General features: G+C 42.4%; 1 protein-coding gene across 3 annotated transcripts in view; it reads right to left on the bottom strand.

Moving 5' to 3' along the window:
- Window positions 1–3,786: 3,786 nt before the first annotated feature.
- The window catches only part of adarb2 (adenosine deaminase RNA specific B2 (inactive)), a 174,171-nt gene continuing 161,073 nt past the window's right edge, over window positions 3,787–16,884 (bottom strand). For 2 of the 3 annotated variants that reach the window (XM_020041575.3, XM_020041577.3), the window contains exons 8-10: window positions 13,940–14,121; window positions 8,609–8,793; window positions 3,787–7,765 (exon numbers count right to left, since the gene is read on the bottom strand). In XM_020041575.3, coding sequence (XP_019897134.2) covers window positions 7,589–7,765; window positions 8,609–8,793; window positions 13,940–14,121 — 544 coding nt within the window. In that variant the 3' untranslated portion in view covers window positions 3,787–7,588. The remainder of the gene's footprint in view (window positions 7,766–8,608; window positions 8,794–13,939; window positions 14,122–16,884) is intronic. The other variant, XM_020041576.3, reaches the window with a different exon arrangement.

The raw sequence follows: 16,884 nt of genomic DNA, 5'->3' as shown, positions 1-16,884 counted from the left end.
CCTTAATACTGCTCCTGCACCACCGTTTCACCATTCTCCTTAATACTGCTCCTGCACCACCGTTTCCCCGTTCTCCTTAATACTGCTCCTGCACCACCGTTTCCCCGTTCTCCTTAATACTGCTCCTGCACCAGCGTTTCCCCGTTCTCCTTAATACTGCTCCAGCACCACCGTTTCCCCGTTCTCCTTAATACTGCTCCTGCACCACCGTTTCCCCGTTCTCCTTAATACTGCTCCTGCACCACCTTTTCCACATTCTCCTTAATACTGCTCCTGCATTACCAGTTGTGCCGATCCCTTATTAAAATAATGGTGCTCTTTCAGTTCAAGGTGTTTAAAAGCGTTGCCTAAAATGAACAAAGTTAATCGTATTTGCAAGGCTCCAGCTAGCAAGTTGGAGAAAGGATTTATGATGTATCTATCGACATACATAAATTATTACGAAGGTACTCATTTTCATGAAATGAAGTTCAGTGAAGCTGGTTCGGGGACAGCATAGTAATGATCCAGACTAATGTTGAATCTCAAATTGCATACTCCCGGATGATGGTGAAGTACCTACTGTTTTGTATATAGTAAGCTAGTATGCCAGTATTGGGACCAATTGGGACATACTACCTCGTCATACAATTGCATCTCAACATTAGATAATTTTGTCATGCATTAACATAACGCCAATATGTTTAGTTAGAATATTTTGTTAGACACCATTAAGCATTGTTAAACTGACTAACATTTCTTATGACGTTTTATGGCTTATTAGCCAGTAATAGGCCTACTAGTATCTTATGTTACGTTCTGTCCTCCCCAGGAGGGGAGTGGGAGCCACGCCACTGCACAAGGACACCCTGCAGCCAGCAAAAGGGTATGGGGTCGTAGTGCGAGTAAGGACACAACACACAGAAGTACCGTACAAAGCAGGCTTTTATTTAGCCACGGTAATAATATCAGGGGAGGAGAACTGGCGGTACCAAATCAAAGAAAGAAACAGCCTCCCACCCCCTTACCTGTCCTAACTCCCACCCAAAACACAGAAGCTGATCTGGCACACTGTCAGGGCGCCCTACCCAAACTTACAGTAGGTGGCCCAGCCAGGTGTAACTAGTGTGCCTAGACAGGGGAGTTACCCTACATGCAGGGATGTAGACTCCGGAGCAGGGCTAAACTACTCCTCACTCCCTGTAGAAACAAGAAATAAAAATGTTAGGCAATGTACCACCTGTACAAACAAAAGTTCAACCACAAACAATTCAACCACACACACACACACACACACACACACACACACACACACACACACACACACACACACACACACACACACACACACACACACACACACACACACACACACACACACACACACACACACACACACACACAGCTCTCACTCCAAACCACGCAAAATCCACTTAACTACGTCCACAACAATCCTAACCACAAAACACTTCACAACTAACCAGAAACCACATATACAACCTTACGCATGGAGAGTGAGAGCTAGAATGACCAAAAACCAGAAGTACGTATAGTGCTCAGAAATGCATGATGGGACAGATGGTGAGTGGAAACAGCTGAACCGGGTAACGGGGTAGGCGGAGTCATTGATGAGCTTGATTGAAGAATATTGTCACCTGTACTGAGAAGACACATACACAGAACACTACAGGGATTTTGAACAGGGGACGTAACACTTACTTCTTGCAACAGAAAGTAAGAACTGAGCAATTGCGAGTGAGACTAAAGATTAACTTTACACTGCCAAAGCTATTTCAATTCATGCCACAACAACATTAATTTTTCCTTCATTCGTCAATGACTGATATAATAAATGCCAATGTAGGTGACTATAACTTTTTCGTCAAGTGAAAAGAGTGAATCGTGGAAAACCCTCTTTTACTGCCCAATTATTGGAATCAGGTGTGCTAAATTAGTGTTGGAGAGAACCTACAGGACAGTAGATCTCCAGGAACAGGATTGGGCAGCCCTGACCTAGCTGGTCTTTGGTGAAATGCCTGCTGCATGCTTTAGACTGGACTGTAGTATAGTGAAGTGGTCCCAGCTTATTTGCACTAACCACTGCTTCAGCTCAACATCAAGTGGGAAGTTATGCATTCTAATAACCCAATTGAATTTAGTAGATGTGGTGCACAGAGGTACAGAGAAATATTCTGAATATTTCTTGTTTAAAAAAAATAAAATGTCTATTTCCATTCATGTCTATTTATCTCACTAAACTTGTGCAGTCAGACTAATGTATACAACTAACGCGCGCCGGAAACAGGCGTGTATTATTAGAAAAGGGAGGTATGTCACCACCCTGAGTGCAAGTAGCCAATTGTCCCACCTATAACAAGACAATTTGTGATTGGTTGATTCTTCTGTCAATCCAAAATACTGCTCTTATTGAAATGTCAATGATGTTGGCTGGAGCCTTCTATTCAAAGCTTCAGGGCGTAGCCAATGAGCGTTGAACCCAGCTAGATTATTTCTACCAAGAGACTACCAAAATAAAATTCTGATTGGATATTTTTTTCAATTGGTTATTAATCCTTTTTCCAACACAAACTGAAGAAATGTAATAGGAAGATCATTAAAATTAAGCCAAAAAAATATTTAATCAATTAAAACAAAATTCTAAATTATAATACATAGAAAATATATACAGATTTGTATCCATTCTTAGGCCCTGACTGTTCACCACTGCCATATACATATACATCTCCTCACCGGTCAATTAGATTACAGCTAGATTCTCTGCATAAAGACTATTACCCGGACCAGAACCAGGCACCAGGACCATTTCCAAAACCATTACCCAGACCAGAACCAGGCACCAGGACCATTAACAAAACCATTACCAGGACCATTACCTGGACCAGAACCAGGCACCAGGACCATTACAAAAACCATTACCCAGACCAGAGCCAGGCAACAGGACCATTACCTGGGCCAGAACCAGGCACCAGAACCATTACCAAAACCATTACCCGGACCAGAACCAGGCACCAGGACCATTAACAAAACCATTACCAGGACCATTACCTGGACCAGAATCAGGCACCAGGACCATTACAAAAACCATTACCCAGACCAGAGCCAGGCAACAGGACCATTACCTGGGCCAGAACCAGGCACCAGAACCATTACCAAAACCATTACCCGGACCAGAACCAGGCACCAGGACCATTACCAAAACCATTACCTGGACCCGAACCAGGCAACAGGACCATTACCAAAAACTATTACCCAGAACCAGGCACCAAGACCATTACCTGGGCCAGAACCAGGCACCAGAACCATTACCCGGGCCAGAACCAGGCACCAGGACCATTACCCGGGCCAGAACCAGGCACCAGAACCATTACCCGGGCCAGAACCAGGCACCAGGACCATTACCCAGAGCATTACCCAGGGCACAACCAGGCACCAAGACCATTACTCAGGCCAGAACCAGGCACCAGGACCAAGGAGTGGAACAGACAATAAGGATGTTTATTGTAGTGTAGCTGGAGGAATTTCCATTGTATTTCCTTAGGGGACGGGAATTGTCTGTCTAATGTCTGTGGATGTAACGATGTGTTCAGTTCAATGCATAGAAGGAAGGGAATGGACACAATGCAAGTAACTGCCAGTCACAGCTTTATGACATACGGTTTTCTCTTTCTACAGACAAGGCTATATCATCACAAATAACCAAGACAAGGATAAAATGACCAGATTTTCTTATTTTTTATTCACATATACAAACATTCAATTTCTTTTAAGGTATTACTGAAGTGCAATTTACAACCTTAGCAGCATTAATATAACTTCAATGTACATTTGAATTAGACATATCTTAATTTTTATCATCCCATATCTTATTTTTATTTTTATTTTTTACAATTTTTTACAAATGTACACTCATTTAATACAATATTGTCATTCACCCGTGCCATACTGTTAATAACTCTCAAAATAAATTTTTTTTCCAAGGGGATTTTAACAAGGAGTATATTTGAGAGAAACCACAAACGGATGTTGCACTAATTGAATGACTATAAAACGCAGCTGGTAAAAAAACACGCTTCCAACAACATTTGCATCTACAGCAGTAATGGAGTAAACTTTGTACATTTTGAGTTTCCAGACTCTTGACAACACTTCTAGTGTATGGATGACAAACAGTTTGAATTAATTCGTGGTGGTAGGCATACATGTACTTCACACTAGCAGTCAAAGTGTGTCCCAAATTTTGACTGGTACTCTGCATGTGTGTGTGTGTGTGTGTGTGTACTGATCTATAATTGGGACAAATACACAGGTGTCCTTTATAAAAGAAAACAATATCTTGATCTAACTCAACTAATAGGGATAGGAGAAGATTTTAAAACAACTTAGGGTTGGATTCAGACTATCACTGAACTTAAGTTAAAAGGTTATTTAACTGTTATAGGTGGACTCTGGTCACATGATCACAGCATTGAAACTATAAATCTCCTCCAAATACACGGTTTAAAAAAAGTATCCTCACCAGTGGCGTCGTTAGACCTGGGTTTCTTGAGCTTCAGCCCCAGGTTTATTTTTTGTTTTGTGGGCACACCCTACCCCACACAGCTTTGGTCTGGGCTAAGCCTAGAGTGTCTTGTAATCCTAGATTCGCGCCTGGATCGCATCCTGTCTCAGACACTTGACCACTAATCACAATCCCAAACAAAATTAGGTTTAGCCACAGGTAATTTGGGCAGGGGGATACACTACTTTGTCTCTTTAAACAGGCTAGAATTGGATGTTAGCTATTCTGTCTTCTACTGCTTCAGATTTTATCATGTGACCGGAATGGACCTTTAAGACTGTTAGATCACAACCTCAGTAAACTCTGCACATGTCGTCAATCTCAGGTAACTTTTACATTTAAATGAGGCATTCTATAAATATTTTGTCTTTGTATATTGAATCCAGTTTTCAAAAGACCTGCCCCATGCCATCTAATGTTACATTTTTACTGTGGAAAACGCTAATGAGTGGTTTTGTCTGGTTGGAACAGTATCAAAGTGTTGGTATGTATGTGTGTAAAGTGTGTGTGTCTCTGTGTGTGAGCCTACCTGCCCAAAAGATGATCTCCACACTAGAAGAGGAGAGTGATGTACAGAATTACTGAGATGTAATGCCTGTTGTAATGCTCATGGCCACTAGGTGTTGCTGTTGCTGTGTTTAATTTCTCTAGCCCCACCTCATCCTGATCAGTCCTAGTGAGGGTAAGATTAAAACAACACAAAGTTAATGTGTGTATATTTACTGACCTTATCCTATGTTCGACATCACACATGGAAAAAAATAAACAAATGTTATGACATTTTGTAATACTAAAATGTAACTGATTGCAAAATTAAACAAGGATTGAACTGAGACATTTGAAATGAACAAAGCCTAGGCTGTCAACATCGGCAGACATGGCAGAGAATGACACGTCTGTGTTCTACGGTTGAAATTTGTTCTAGAGTTCTGGACTTTTAGAGACTGGCTTGGGGAGATGGTGAGCAGCTACTTTTCAGCACCTGGGCTACATACTGGGTTCAACAGGGAGCTAACCACTCTGCAACAAAAGACCAAACTGCATTTTGATGAGTTGTATTGATTGTTATTCTCCCATTAAAAGGTTGAACAACAGTCTATTCTGTGTCCCTCCCATAACTCAAGTAACAACTCTAATAACTCTGGCAGCAAAGCTACTATAGCACTACTAGGTCACAACCAGAGCCGGGCACCAAACTGTTAACCGGTTAATCAACGAAGTAAACATTTTTGTTAACGATTTAATGTTTCAGACTAATTCATCATTATCAGACTATTTAACTTCTGTTACATTTAACTTCCGTTAATTCAAGTCCGCTAACCCAAAAACCTAATAAAAATACTTTTAAAATCCTCTAGAGTCTAAGCAAATTTTTGCTTCAGTCCAGAGTGGGGAACGAGAACAAATACAGTGCTTGCTGTGCTGAATATCTAGAGGCTATTTTCAAAGTCAAAAATGCATTTCTTTGCAGAAAGATTGCGCGTTAGTTTCGAGCCTTCATATAGTCAAGAGTGAAAAAACACTCGGGAGCCCTTGTATTACTTGCAAGCAACTATTTGTGTGTCGTAAACATCATTTGTGTTTGTCCAACAAAGAATGTCTCTCTAGTACCTGTGAAATGGATTGGCTACTCATTGTTATGCTGGGGCGAAACCTTCCAAAAATGGGGTAACATCAACTTCAGTGGAAAAGAATGAATGTAATGTCATTTCAGGAAGTCAGGAATCCAATGGAAAAAATGCCAGCTTCTAGCACATACAGTTCAAAAGATAACTAATTAAAAATACCCCCAATTTGTTTTTGCCATAATAAAACTTTATGTTAACTTTAATTGCTGACTTCATTACATTTTCAACAATTTAACGAATTAACGGTTATCAAAGTTAACTTTTTTGGTGATCGGATTAACAGTTAACAAAGTTAAGTTTTTAATTAACTGGGCCCAGCTATGGTCACAACCTTAATACATTTGTGCAAAGTCAACGCTCACAGCTCCTCCATTTTGAGTTGATCAACCTTTATCAACGCATATGTGGCAACAAATAAAAAAACGCTCCACGTTTGCTACAGCGAGAGGCCTCAAAAGAGAAAGGACAAAGGTAAAAAGGATACCAACACTTTTATACAATGGGAGATATTCTAAAACAGCTATGATTTCTGTAGTTTAATATCTGAAAGGTAAACCCAGGTGTGGACTAATGGCAGCAGTTATGTTGCCTTTCTTCGCTAACACCTCCATTTTCTTTTATTCCCTTTTTGTCACTAAAGAGGAGGTCGTATTAACCTGTAGTGCCCATGTCAGAACTTATAGCTTGGTTTTGTGACATGTAATAATCGAGAGAAGATGGAGAAAGAATGAAATCCCTAAAAGATTTAAGGTGGTATAGAGGATCAGTTGGACCAAAAGGGGTTGAAAGGTAAGGAGATGAAGAAATGGGAGGAGACAGATGAAAAATGGGTGGGGTTGAATATAGATGAGAGAGATGTCTGTGAAAGAGGAGAGAAATAGGTGAGCGACGTGTGATAGAAGCGTGTGCCGACGATGTCTCTTGGTGTCTGCGTATGTATTGGTGAGCTGTACTCTGTGGTCCCTCTCTTTCCGTCCGTCACACGTCACAGTGACAGCCTTGTAATTGGCTGGCCCTGTCCCACGTCCTGCTAGAGCTCTGCTGGGGCACCGCTGCCCCAAATGGCTGATGACAAGATAGCGGCTGCCTTTCACTTAGACCAAGGTTATCCTGCCTTCTTTCCTGCATTTTCCCCGGCTCAGATGTGACAACCAGGGACCGGAGAGGGGGGTTGGAGGGTCGGAGGGATACGGCAGGAGAGGTCCAATCAAAGCCATTTTCTTTCTTTCACCCGCCCTTTCCTTTTAGGATGCGGTGGGTCTCGAACGAGCATTGAGACAGGTGGCTTTCGTAGAGGAGGTGATGGAGGCTTCTAGAGCAAACCAAAGTCCAGCTGCCTCATGCTCCTACTACGCACACGCGCAAAAAGACGGAAGAACGCGTGTCCAACCTCTGGTCTGTCTCAGTCCTGTAGCAGGAAGCTTTCCTGCTCCGGAGGTTTCTTCACCCAGGTCCCCAGGCCTGTCTCATGTAGCGATCTGAACCACTGCTGTTTGACAGTCTGGTAGGAGCCGGCAGCCATCTTGGCCTCACAGTAAACCAGTGGCTGCTCCATGGGCCCCGAAGCATGGATACTAAACTGGAGAGAGAAGAGAGGAAGACAAAGGAGGGCGAGGAAAAGAAAGGAGAGAGAGAGAAAGAGAGAGAGGGGTAAAGTGTCAGGGTGAGAGGGCAAGAGAGTGAGAAGGGGGTAAAGTATTAGGGTGAGGGAGAGAGAGAGGTAAAGTATTAGGGTGAGGGAGAGAGAGAGAGGTAAAGTATTAGGGTGAGGGAGAGAGAGAGGTAGAGTATTAGGGTGAGGGAGAGAGAGAGGGGTAAAGTATTAGGGTGAGGGAGAGAGCAAAACAAAACGAATGAGCCGGCACAAACGGGAAACTTCAACAGCTGTGTAATCTCCCCATTTAAATTTCACAAGCAATTGAACATTCCCTGTGCTTTTGTGCATTTCCTTTGTTGCGCAGGCAGAATGAAAAGAGCAGCAGCCGCTAGACTGGGAGAGAGGAGGGGGACGGAGACACAGTCACAAAGTTGCTTTGGAGGTTACTGTGTCTGCTGTTGCATGCCTTACTGCACTTTCCAACCAAGGCGCTCCTCAAGTGCTTCTCCAAATCATTACGGTTTTATAGTTATTATAATTTAACTGCCACCATTTGGGTGTTTCAGGCAATATCTGTTACATACATTTTCAGAAGGGAAATTAAACAGTGCTTTGTGTTTGTTCTAAAAGAATAGGCTGCTATTGTGTGGAGTGAGAGTGTGCTCCTGTAGAGTACTGCCGCCACAGTTGCTGGACACACAGACTTCAAGTGGTTCCACACTATTCACTTGAATACCCATTAAAGCCCTGGAATTAAAGAATATTGTTATTCTATGAATTCATTACGGTGCATAATGTGTGCGTGTTTCCTCCAGCAGAACACACCTTGCGGTACAGCCTCACCCAGCGTGTGAACAGGGCATGCTTGCAGAGCCTGGACGGCGTCCCTGAGTCCCTCCGCCGCCCTGTGGCCGTGTTGACCACCTCCAGCTGACCGTCCCCAAACGTCCAGTTCACGCTGACACACGGAGACTTCCCTGGCTGACGACACTCACTGCTGACGCTAAGACCTGCAAGGACACCAAGAGACAGGATGTGTGGGATTGTTTTAGCTGATAGGAGTCTTGAAGTGAAGGGACATACAGTACTGTGCCTTCGGAAGGTATTCAGACCCATTCATTTTTTCTACATTTTGTTTTGTTAATTACTCATTTTATAGTTGAAGAAATATACATTTTTGTGACTTCAATTTACACGCAACGCCCCATAATGACAAATAGTGAAAATAAGTTTGTCTATAAGTATTCAGACAATTGAGCTCTGTTCCTGTGTCTGTATTTTATTATTGAGATGTCTGTAGAACGTGATTGGACATGATTTGGAAAGGCCTATACAGTGGATATAAAAAGTCTACACACCCCTGTTAAAATGCCAGGTTTTTGTGATGTAAAAGAATGAGACAAAGATAAATCATGTCAGAACTTTTTCCACTTTTAATGTGACTTATAATGTGAACAATTCAATTGAAAAACAAACTGAAATCTTTGCGGGGGGAAAAATGAAAAATAAAAAACCTTACAATAACCTGGTTGCATAAGTGCCAGGCTTTGCTGAAGTTTGCATAAACAAATGCAACCAGGAATTAGCCAATCACATTCAAACTCATGTTAAATATAAGTCATTACACACCTGCCATCATTTAAAGTGACTGATTAATCACAACAGAGACGGAACAGAATTGCCACTTTAACTGAGTTTCAGAGGTTCTCTGCAGAGATGAGAGAACCTGCCAGAAGGAAAACCATCTCTGCTGCACTCTGTCAATCAGTCTCTCATTTTAAAATGGCTAGACAGCCACTCCTAAATTACGTATGATATGAAATCTCTCAAGCCAGGTGGTAACCTCCACAATCTTTGAATGGCTACATTGTAGATGAGTACAAATTTGTATAAACATTTGCACACAGGCGAAGGTATTTTAAAATTAAACACATAGAAGAAAGTGAAATCCATGCCTTTCCGCTTGTGATGTCATTGTGCTTAATTTTGCATTAGCACACTACATACATCTGAAGAGAACACTCACCAGAACACGCTCCCTTCTCAATTTATGAATATGTATGAAAAGCTAGGATTGTTGCCAGACCTTTGCATTGTTACCCAAAGTCTGGCAATGTGTGACTATATGACATGCCGCCTAAATGGCTCTCAAAGCATGAGGTAAAAAAAAAATCTGATCTAGTGAATCTCACAGTTAGGCCTGAATACGTCTGGCGAAAACAAGTTACCGCTCATCATCTGGCTCATACCTCCCTACAGTGACGCATGGTGGTGGGAGCATCATGTTATGGGGATGCTTCTCAGCAGCAGTGACTGAAAGACTGGCCATGATAGAGGGAAGGATGTACATAGCAAAATATAGAGAGGTCCTTGAAGAAAACCTGATCCAGAGAGGACAGGACATCAGACTGGGGCAAAAATCCATCTTTCAGCACAACAACCACTTGAAGCACACAGCCAAGATAACACTGGAATGACTTCTGGATATGGTGTATCATGAACCCTACTGAACATCTGTGGGGAGACCTCAAGCCTCACAACGCTCCCCATCAAATCTGACAGAGAGATATTTCAGATTTTGTTTCTGTCAACAAATTGGCAACATTTTCTAATGTGTTTTTGCATTGTAATTTTAGGGTATTGTGTGTAGATTGATGTAAAAAAAAGAATTAGTTCATTATAAATGAAGTCTATTGCATAACAAAATGTGGAGAAAGTAAAGGGGCCTGTGTACTTTCCAAAGACAATGCATTTGCAACCTTTGGGATTAATGCAACATTTGAAATGTGTTGTTCCAAAGAATAAAAATTTTAGCTGAACCATGAAATTACTGTATTTTTTGTTTCACCTGAAGCTGAACTTCATATGCTTCCTTCAATTTGCCTTTTCAGTTTTCACTTTTTTCTGCAGTTAACTCCCTCTAGCAAAGAACAGATGAAAAGTTTGCAGTGATGCAAAGGCTTAGTCAACCTGGCTCTGTAACTCCAAGCTGTTTATACACCAGCCTCTCTCCTTAGACAGCAGTTAGAAACACTGGGGGGAGAGTCAGTGAAGGAGGGGTTGATAGGAAGAGGTAAAGAGATAGTGACAGATAGAGGTTGAGAGAGACACTGGGGAAAGAGAGAGAGAGAGGAGAAGGGGGGGAGTAGAGAGGAGGGAGGAAGAAAGATAAAAGAAAAAAGAAAACCAGAAAAAGAAAGATAGAGAGGATCAATCAAGCATGCGAGCACTATGCTTTTCATTAAACTGGGAAAATGTGTTGGCGAGGCTAATGTAACGTGGGCGTTTGAGGCTCTGCTACCTCTGCGATAAACACAAGACGCGGAGGAGAGGGCAGAGTTGAGGAGAGTTAGAGAGGAGATGCATGCAGGAGGAGGAGGTTTGATGGAGGAGACGCAGCCACCAGGCTCCGTGAATGAACCACCCGGTGTTACAGAACACATGAAGTGACAACCATTCCTCTGTGGACATGTGGAATGAGCACCCCTGCTAAGAACAGCTCCAAAACAAAAAGACCCAACACCCTCCAAAACACCTTTTAAGAACCGCAGCAGCAATGTCAAACATCAACGCTTATTACGATACATCACGGCACTTCACTGGTGGACATAGAAAAGGAGGCAAAAGTAGAACTGTTAATCCTGAGACAGGGCAACAAATCATAAAAGTCTTGTCTGGCCTAGTCTCGTATTCATTTGGTAGTATGATTCAGTCACGTATCATTAACATCTTATTGATTATAAGCAGTAGTTAGTAGTTAGATTGATTGTGTCTCATAAATGCCCTGTCAGAAGACAATAGAACACAATATGATAGCGCACAACCCGTTAAACACGTCTTTTCTCAGTGATCGTCTGTCTGTGTTGAAGTCTCCACCAGTGTTCTTCCTTTCACCATCCGGTCTTTCACTCCTCTTTTCCTTCTGTTCTATGGTGTCTCAGAGCTGGGATGAATTACCTGCAGACATAACAATCCCCCAGTCTCTTATTACTGTCGCTCCTCTTTCTTGTAGAGATGCATATCTCTCTCTCTCTCTCTAAACCCCTCTTTCCCCATCTGTCAGTCTATCGCTCCTCCCGTCTTTCTCTTACACTTTCTCTTTTTCATTCGCCCGTCTCCATTCTCACATGGCCTTCCATTCATGCTTCATTTGATTCATTCAATTGACTTGACTCCTGTGTCTCTGTAATAGCCAATTTGATATTTCCTTAGTGAAGTCTTGATCAGTCTTCTATTTTAGCGAAGGCTCGGCAGGTAGCTCACGAAGGAGACCAATTCACATCACTGAATGAATGTGATGTATAACAACTATAATTACTGAAACATTTTAAAATACTCACACAGTTTCTTTTTTCATAGCCTCTACAATTATTTCAAAAAGCCTTCCTGTAGCTACTCCTTAGTATCATCCATGACATGTAGAGTGAGTGTTTAGTGGACACTGCTGAATCTAATAATAAAATGGGATCGGGGCCAGCTGATCCATAACAAATTGCAACTTCAGACTGTGAATGTGGAGCAAACAACAATTCATTAGACCATTCCACTTCCAACAACACATGGTTTTGAAAAGTCTCAAATATGAGGGAAAATGCAGGACAGGCAGAGCATTATGGGACGCAATGTAAATGCCCTCTAATAGCAATGGTAAGTTCGGACAGTGTCTTTAGTGGGGAACCCTCTCATTGGGTTAAATCTAGGTGACTTTGTAAAGGACAACCTCATTGATGTGTTTAGCCCCCTCTGCTCTTTGCAGCAGGTGGAGTCATTTGGTTGGCAGTGATAAGAGAGGTGTTGAGCTCCTGGGGAACTCCGTCCCAGCCAGAGCCTTTCATATGACAGGACTTAAAATAACCCAGCCATTTCCCTGAACACGAGGCCCAGACACAATGGTGGAGGATCTCATCACGACAGGAGGAATGAAAAGCTGAGGTGGAAGGAGGTGGTACCTGGGAGTGATGCACACCGACTGTCCCTCTCTCTCTATGCCTTTCTTCCTCTCTTCTGAGCCCCCCTTTCGCTCACTCCCCTCCTCCTCATCCCTTCACAATGAATGGCCGTCTGATAAGGACTGTGATTACATTGATTTGGAGTAGGGCCATCTCTCTATTGACTCCCCTCCTGCTTCTCCTCCCCTCTCCCTCCCCTTCTTTTCAGTCCCCCGGCCCTTCTGGCTCCTCTACTTCAAGGCTGGACCAGGGGAGAAGACCATACAGCAAAAATCCTACACACACACACACACACACACACACACCAAGAGAAGGACATCAGTAAGAGACAAGCAAGAACGTTTGTGGCAGATGTCTGTGGCTTCCACAACTTTAAAGTTGGACTTGTCCGAAGGTAAAGGTCAGGTATTCTGTACTTAATCAACAGTGACAAAATGAAAGGGAAACATTTCTCAAAGCATTTCTGTCAACCTTTGAGCAAAAGCATTCACATGTCGAGCAGAAAAACCAATTCCCCTATGAAGACGTATTCGACATCCATGTCTAGGTGGCTTCAGTACGCAACTTAATACTTCGAATTGGAAGAAAATGAACTTCAAAACTAAAGAAAAACATCTTCACAGAATGCCTCTACACCACTGTGGGCTTCTCCTGGTGGTTCAGTGAAAAATGAATTGGGGCCGTCATCACTTTAGAACCTTGTGTGCAATCCGCAAAGCTGATGATGATTGAGCTGTATCCTTATGAAACCTAATTACCCAGAGTTCTACAGCACTGGGGCTCTTTACCATGGGAGAGTGACCTTTAAAAATAATGGACACTACACTACCTCCTTTAGTGTAGTGAATACAGATGGTGAGTAGCACACAAAATTCCAAATTATTAAAACATTATATCTGTGTTGCATTCAATTGAATTGAGGATCATGTTTATATTAGCATCTATGAGTAGCATTCAATAATGAAGTCTGCCCATTCGTCCGCTTATTCTGTTAGTCAGCCGGCCAATCAGTGAGTGCGTGAGTCCGACAGCCAATCAGTGAGTGATTGAGTTAGCTAGCCAGTCAGCCAGCCACTCAGTCAACCAGCCAGTCACCCAGTCAGCCAGCAAGTCAGTGAGTGAGTGAGTTAGCCAGCCTGCCAGTCAGTCACTCAGTCAATCAGTCAGCCAATCAGTCAGACATTGCGTTCATCTGTCTCTTTCTTACCGCTGAGTAGGGGCTGGTTTCGCCTGTAGGTGGTGGGCAGCGGTCCGAGGCGCTCCAGTCTATGACTCATCACCCTTTTGAAGTGTCCTGGGTGCATCAGGCTACCCACAGTCAGGCTGTGGAGATACACTGGCTCAACAAAGTGACTCAACAACGCCCCCTGCAGTCCTAGGACATTCCATCTGCAGGGTAGAAGACGGGGAGAGTAGTAGAGAGGAGAGCAGAAGGAAACGGAACAAAGGGAGGGAAAAAAGGACAAAGAAGAGGTGAGGGAAGAGGGGAATTAGTGACAGACAGAGACAATCTGATCATTATCTGGCCAATGGACGTGACTAGATAGGGACCAAATGGTTACATACACACAGATGCACGCACACGTACTCGCGCACGCGCACACACACTCACACACACACACACACACACAAACACTAAACAAAGGTCAGCACATTATCAGTCATTACAGAGGACCAAACATTATCATTCATATATTCACCAGTGACACCGGGGCTAATGCACTTCTAGAGGGATTGTGCTTGCAGGTGTGCTTTTCTTTACCTAAGGACTGTGGACAAGGGCAATCACCTCAGGGGTTTGTTTAGGAAGATCCACAAGTGACACATAATCATTAAAGCTCTAATCCTGTTGTGGTCTGGGTACCAGGGTCTGTAACTAATATTTCCCTCCCTGTATATCATTTCAGTGGAATGTTAGAGACTGGTAGCCAGACTAATCAGGTCTGCATTGTCACTTACATTTATTGTCACCCAGACTCATTTTGTCCTCATTGTTACTTAGAAAAGAAACTGGTACCCAGACTAATACAGTCTGAATCATTACTTAGAAATGACTGGTACCTAGACTAATACAGTCTGAATCATTACTTAGAGATGACTGGTATCTAGACTAATACAGTCTGAATCATTACTTAGAAAAGACTGGTACCTAGACTAATACAGTCTGAATCATTACTTAGAAAAGACTGGTACCTAGACTAATACAGTCTGAATCATTACTTAGAAAAGATTGGTACCTAGACTAATACAGTCTGAATCATTACTTAGAAAAGACTGGTACCTAGACTAATACAGTCTGAATCATTACTTAGAAAAGACTGGTACCTAGACTAATACAGTCTGAATCATTACTTAGAAAAGACTGGTACCTAGACTAATACAGTCTGAATCATTACTTAGAAAAGACTGGTACCTAGACTAATACAGTCTGAATCATTACTTAGAAAAGACTGGTACCTAGACTAATACAGTCTGAATCATTACTTAGAAAAGACTGGTACCTAGACTAATACAGTCTGAATCATTACTTAGAAAAGACTGGTACCTAGACTAATTGTCTGAGTCATGACTTAGACATCATGAGTGCCTAAACTAATACAGTCTGAATCATTATATAGAAAAGAGAGGTACCCAGACTAATACAGTCCGAATCATTACATAGAAAAGACAAGTACCTGGACTAATCTGGCCTGCATTTGTACTTAAAATGTTGTGGTGAGATTGGCCTATAACAAAGGTGAACTACAAAACTATGCTGGTGTTGTCTTGGTTTAAAAACTATTTAAAATGTAGTTGCACTTGAGACAGGCTTAAGCAAATAATATAGCAGCCCAGATGTCTTTTTAGAACACATTACGATTTGCTCTTCAGACTATTTTCCAGAATACATTCATTTCTGGATGGGATATAATTAACACATGCATAATTTATTTACATTTTTATTTCATATTAATTTATACAGAGATGTCCCCTTTTCCGAGAGAGAAAACTGAAAGAGAAATGTCCCGTGCTGAGTACCTGTTTTATGTAGCTGTGTTGTGTATCCGTATTTTGTAGCTGTGTTGTTGAATTCTGTAACCATGTTGTGTATGTGTTGTGCAGCTGTGTTCTGTAACTGTGTTGTGTCGCTGCGTTGTGTTACTGTGTTGTGTCGCTGCGGACTCTCACGAGCATTGGACTAATGAACTTATAAGAAGCACAATCAGAGGCAAACATTATGTTGTAAATTTTTACATCATTGTTCTTTTTGTTAATCAATGCCTCTTTATCATGACTGCAATTACAGCGGGTGCCGCGTTCCCTCTCACATCCCCATTCATGACTAATAATGAGTCATTATATTTTTTGCTTCCCCGAGCAGTCAATTAGCATCGACCGCTTTTCAAGAATCGCTAAACAGCGCTAACCACCACCTTGGCTGTACCTGCGCTGCCACAATCTGGTACTGGGATCTGTCCTACCATTCCCAAACAAAAGAAAGTGCCTTATTGGTTATTTTCCCCTCCCGCTCCCTCCACTAAAACGGAAATGATTCAGCCTGAAATATTAATTTACCCAGGAAGCAACGCTGTGAATTAGAAACATATTTTAATCTCATGCAAGAAGAGACAGCCATCTGGCTGTTGCATGCATTTTAAAGGGGGAGACTTCCCATCTCCCTCTTTTATCCATCCTTCTAACCCTCCCTCTTCTCCCCCTTGCTCCATAAACGGCCACCATTAAAGTAATGTGTTCATCTACATAAAATCCAAATGGAAGATAAAGGTTCATATTCATATGAAAACCATTTAGGTCCTTCAATTAAAACCAGTAATTGACTTAATTAAACATCCACTCTCTGGTCAATCAGGTGCTCTGCCCCTCCAGTGCTTTTTAAAAAACCACCCTCACAATAATGAAAACAATGGAAACAATGATCATAAACACATCTACCCCGAACCATAACACAGGACATTGCGAGGGATTCTGAAGGGATGAAGGGGCAGCGGTAGGCAGGGGTAGGGGGGTGGGAGGGGGCAGGGGCACGAATCAAGTGTTAAAGTGGTCGCCAAGTGTGATGTCTATCTATTCCCAGCTTAAATCAGTCTGAGTGTGGCTGCACCAGAATAAAGGTCTAAAGCCCCTCTCTCCGCCCCCCGCCCCCCCCCATTG

Source organism: Esox lucius, chromosome 21 (assembly GCF_011004845.1).
Source record: "Esox lucius isolate fEsoLuc1 chromosome 21, fEsoLuc1.pri, whole genome shotgun sequence".
NCBI classification, from domain to species: Eukaryota; Metazoa; Chordata; class Actinopteri; order Esociformes; family Esocidae; genus Esox; species Esox lucius.
This window is presented reverse-complemented; position numbering and strand designations above follow the sequence as displayed.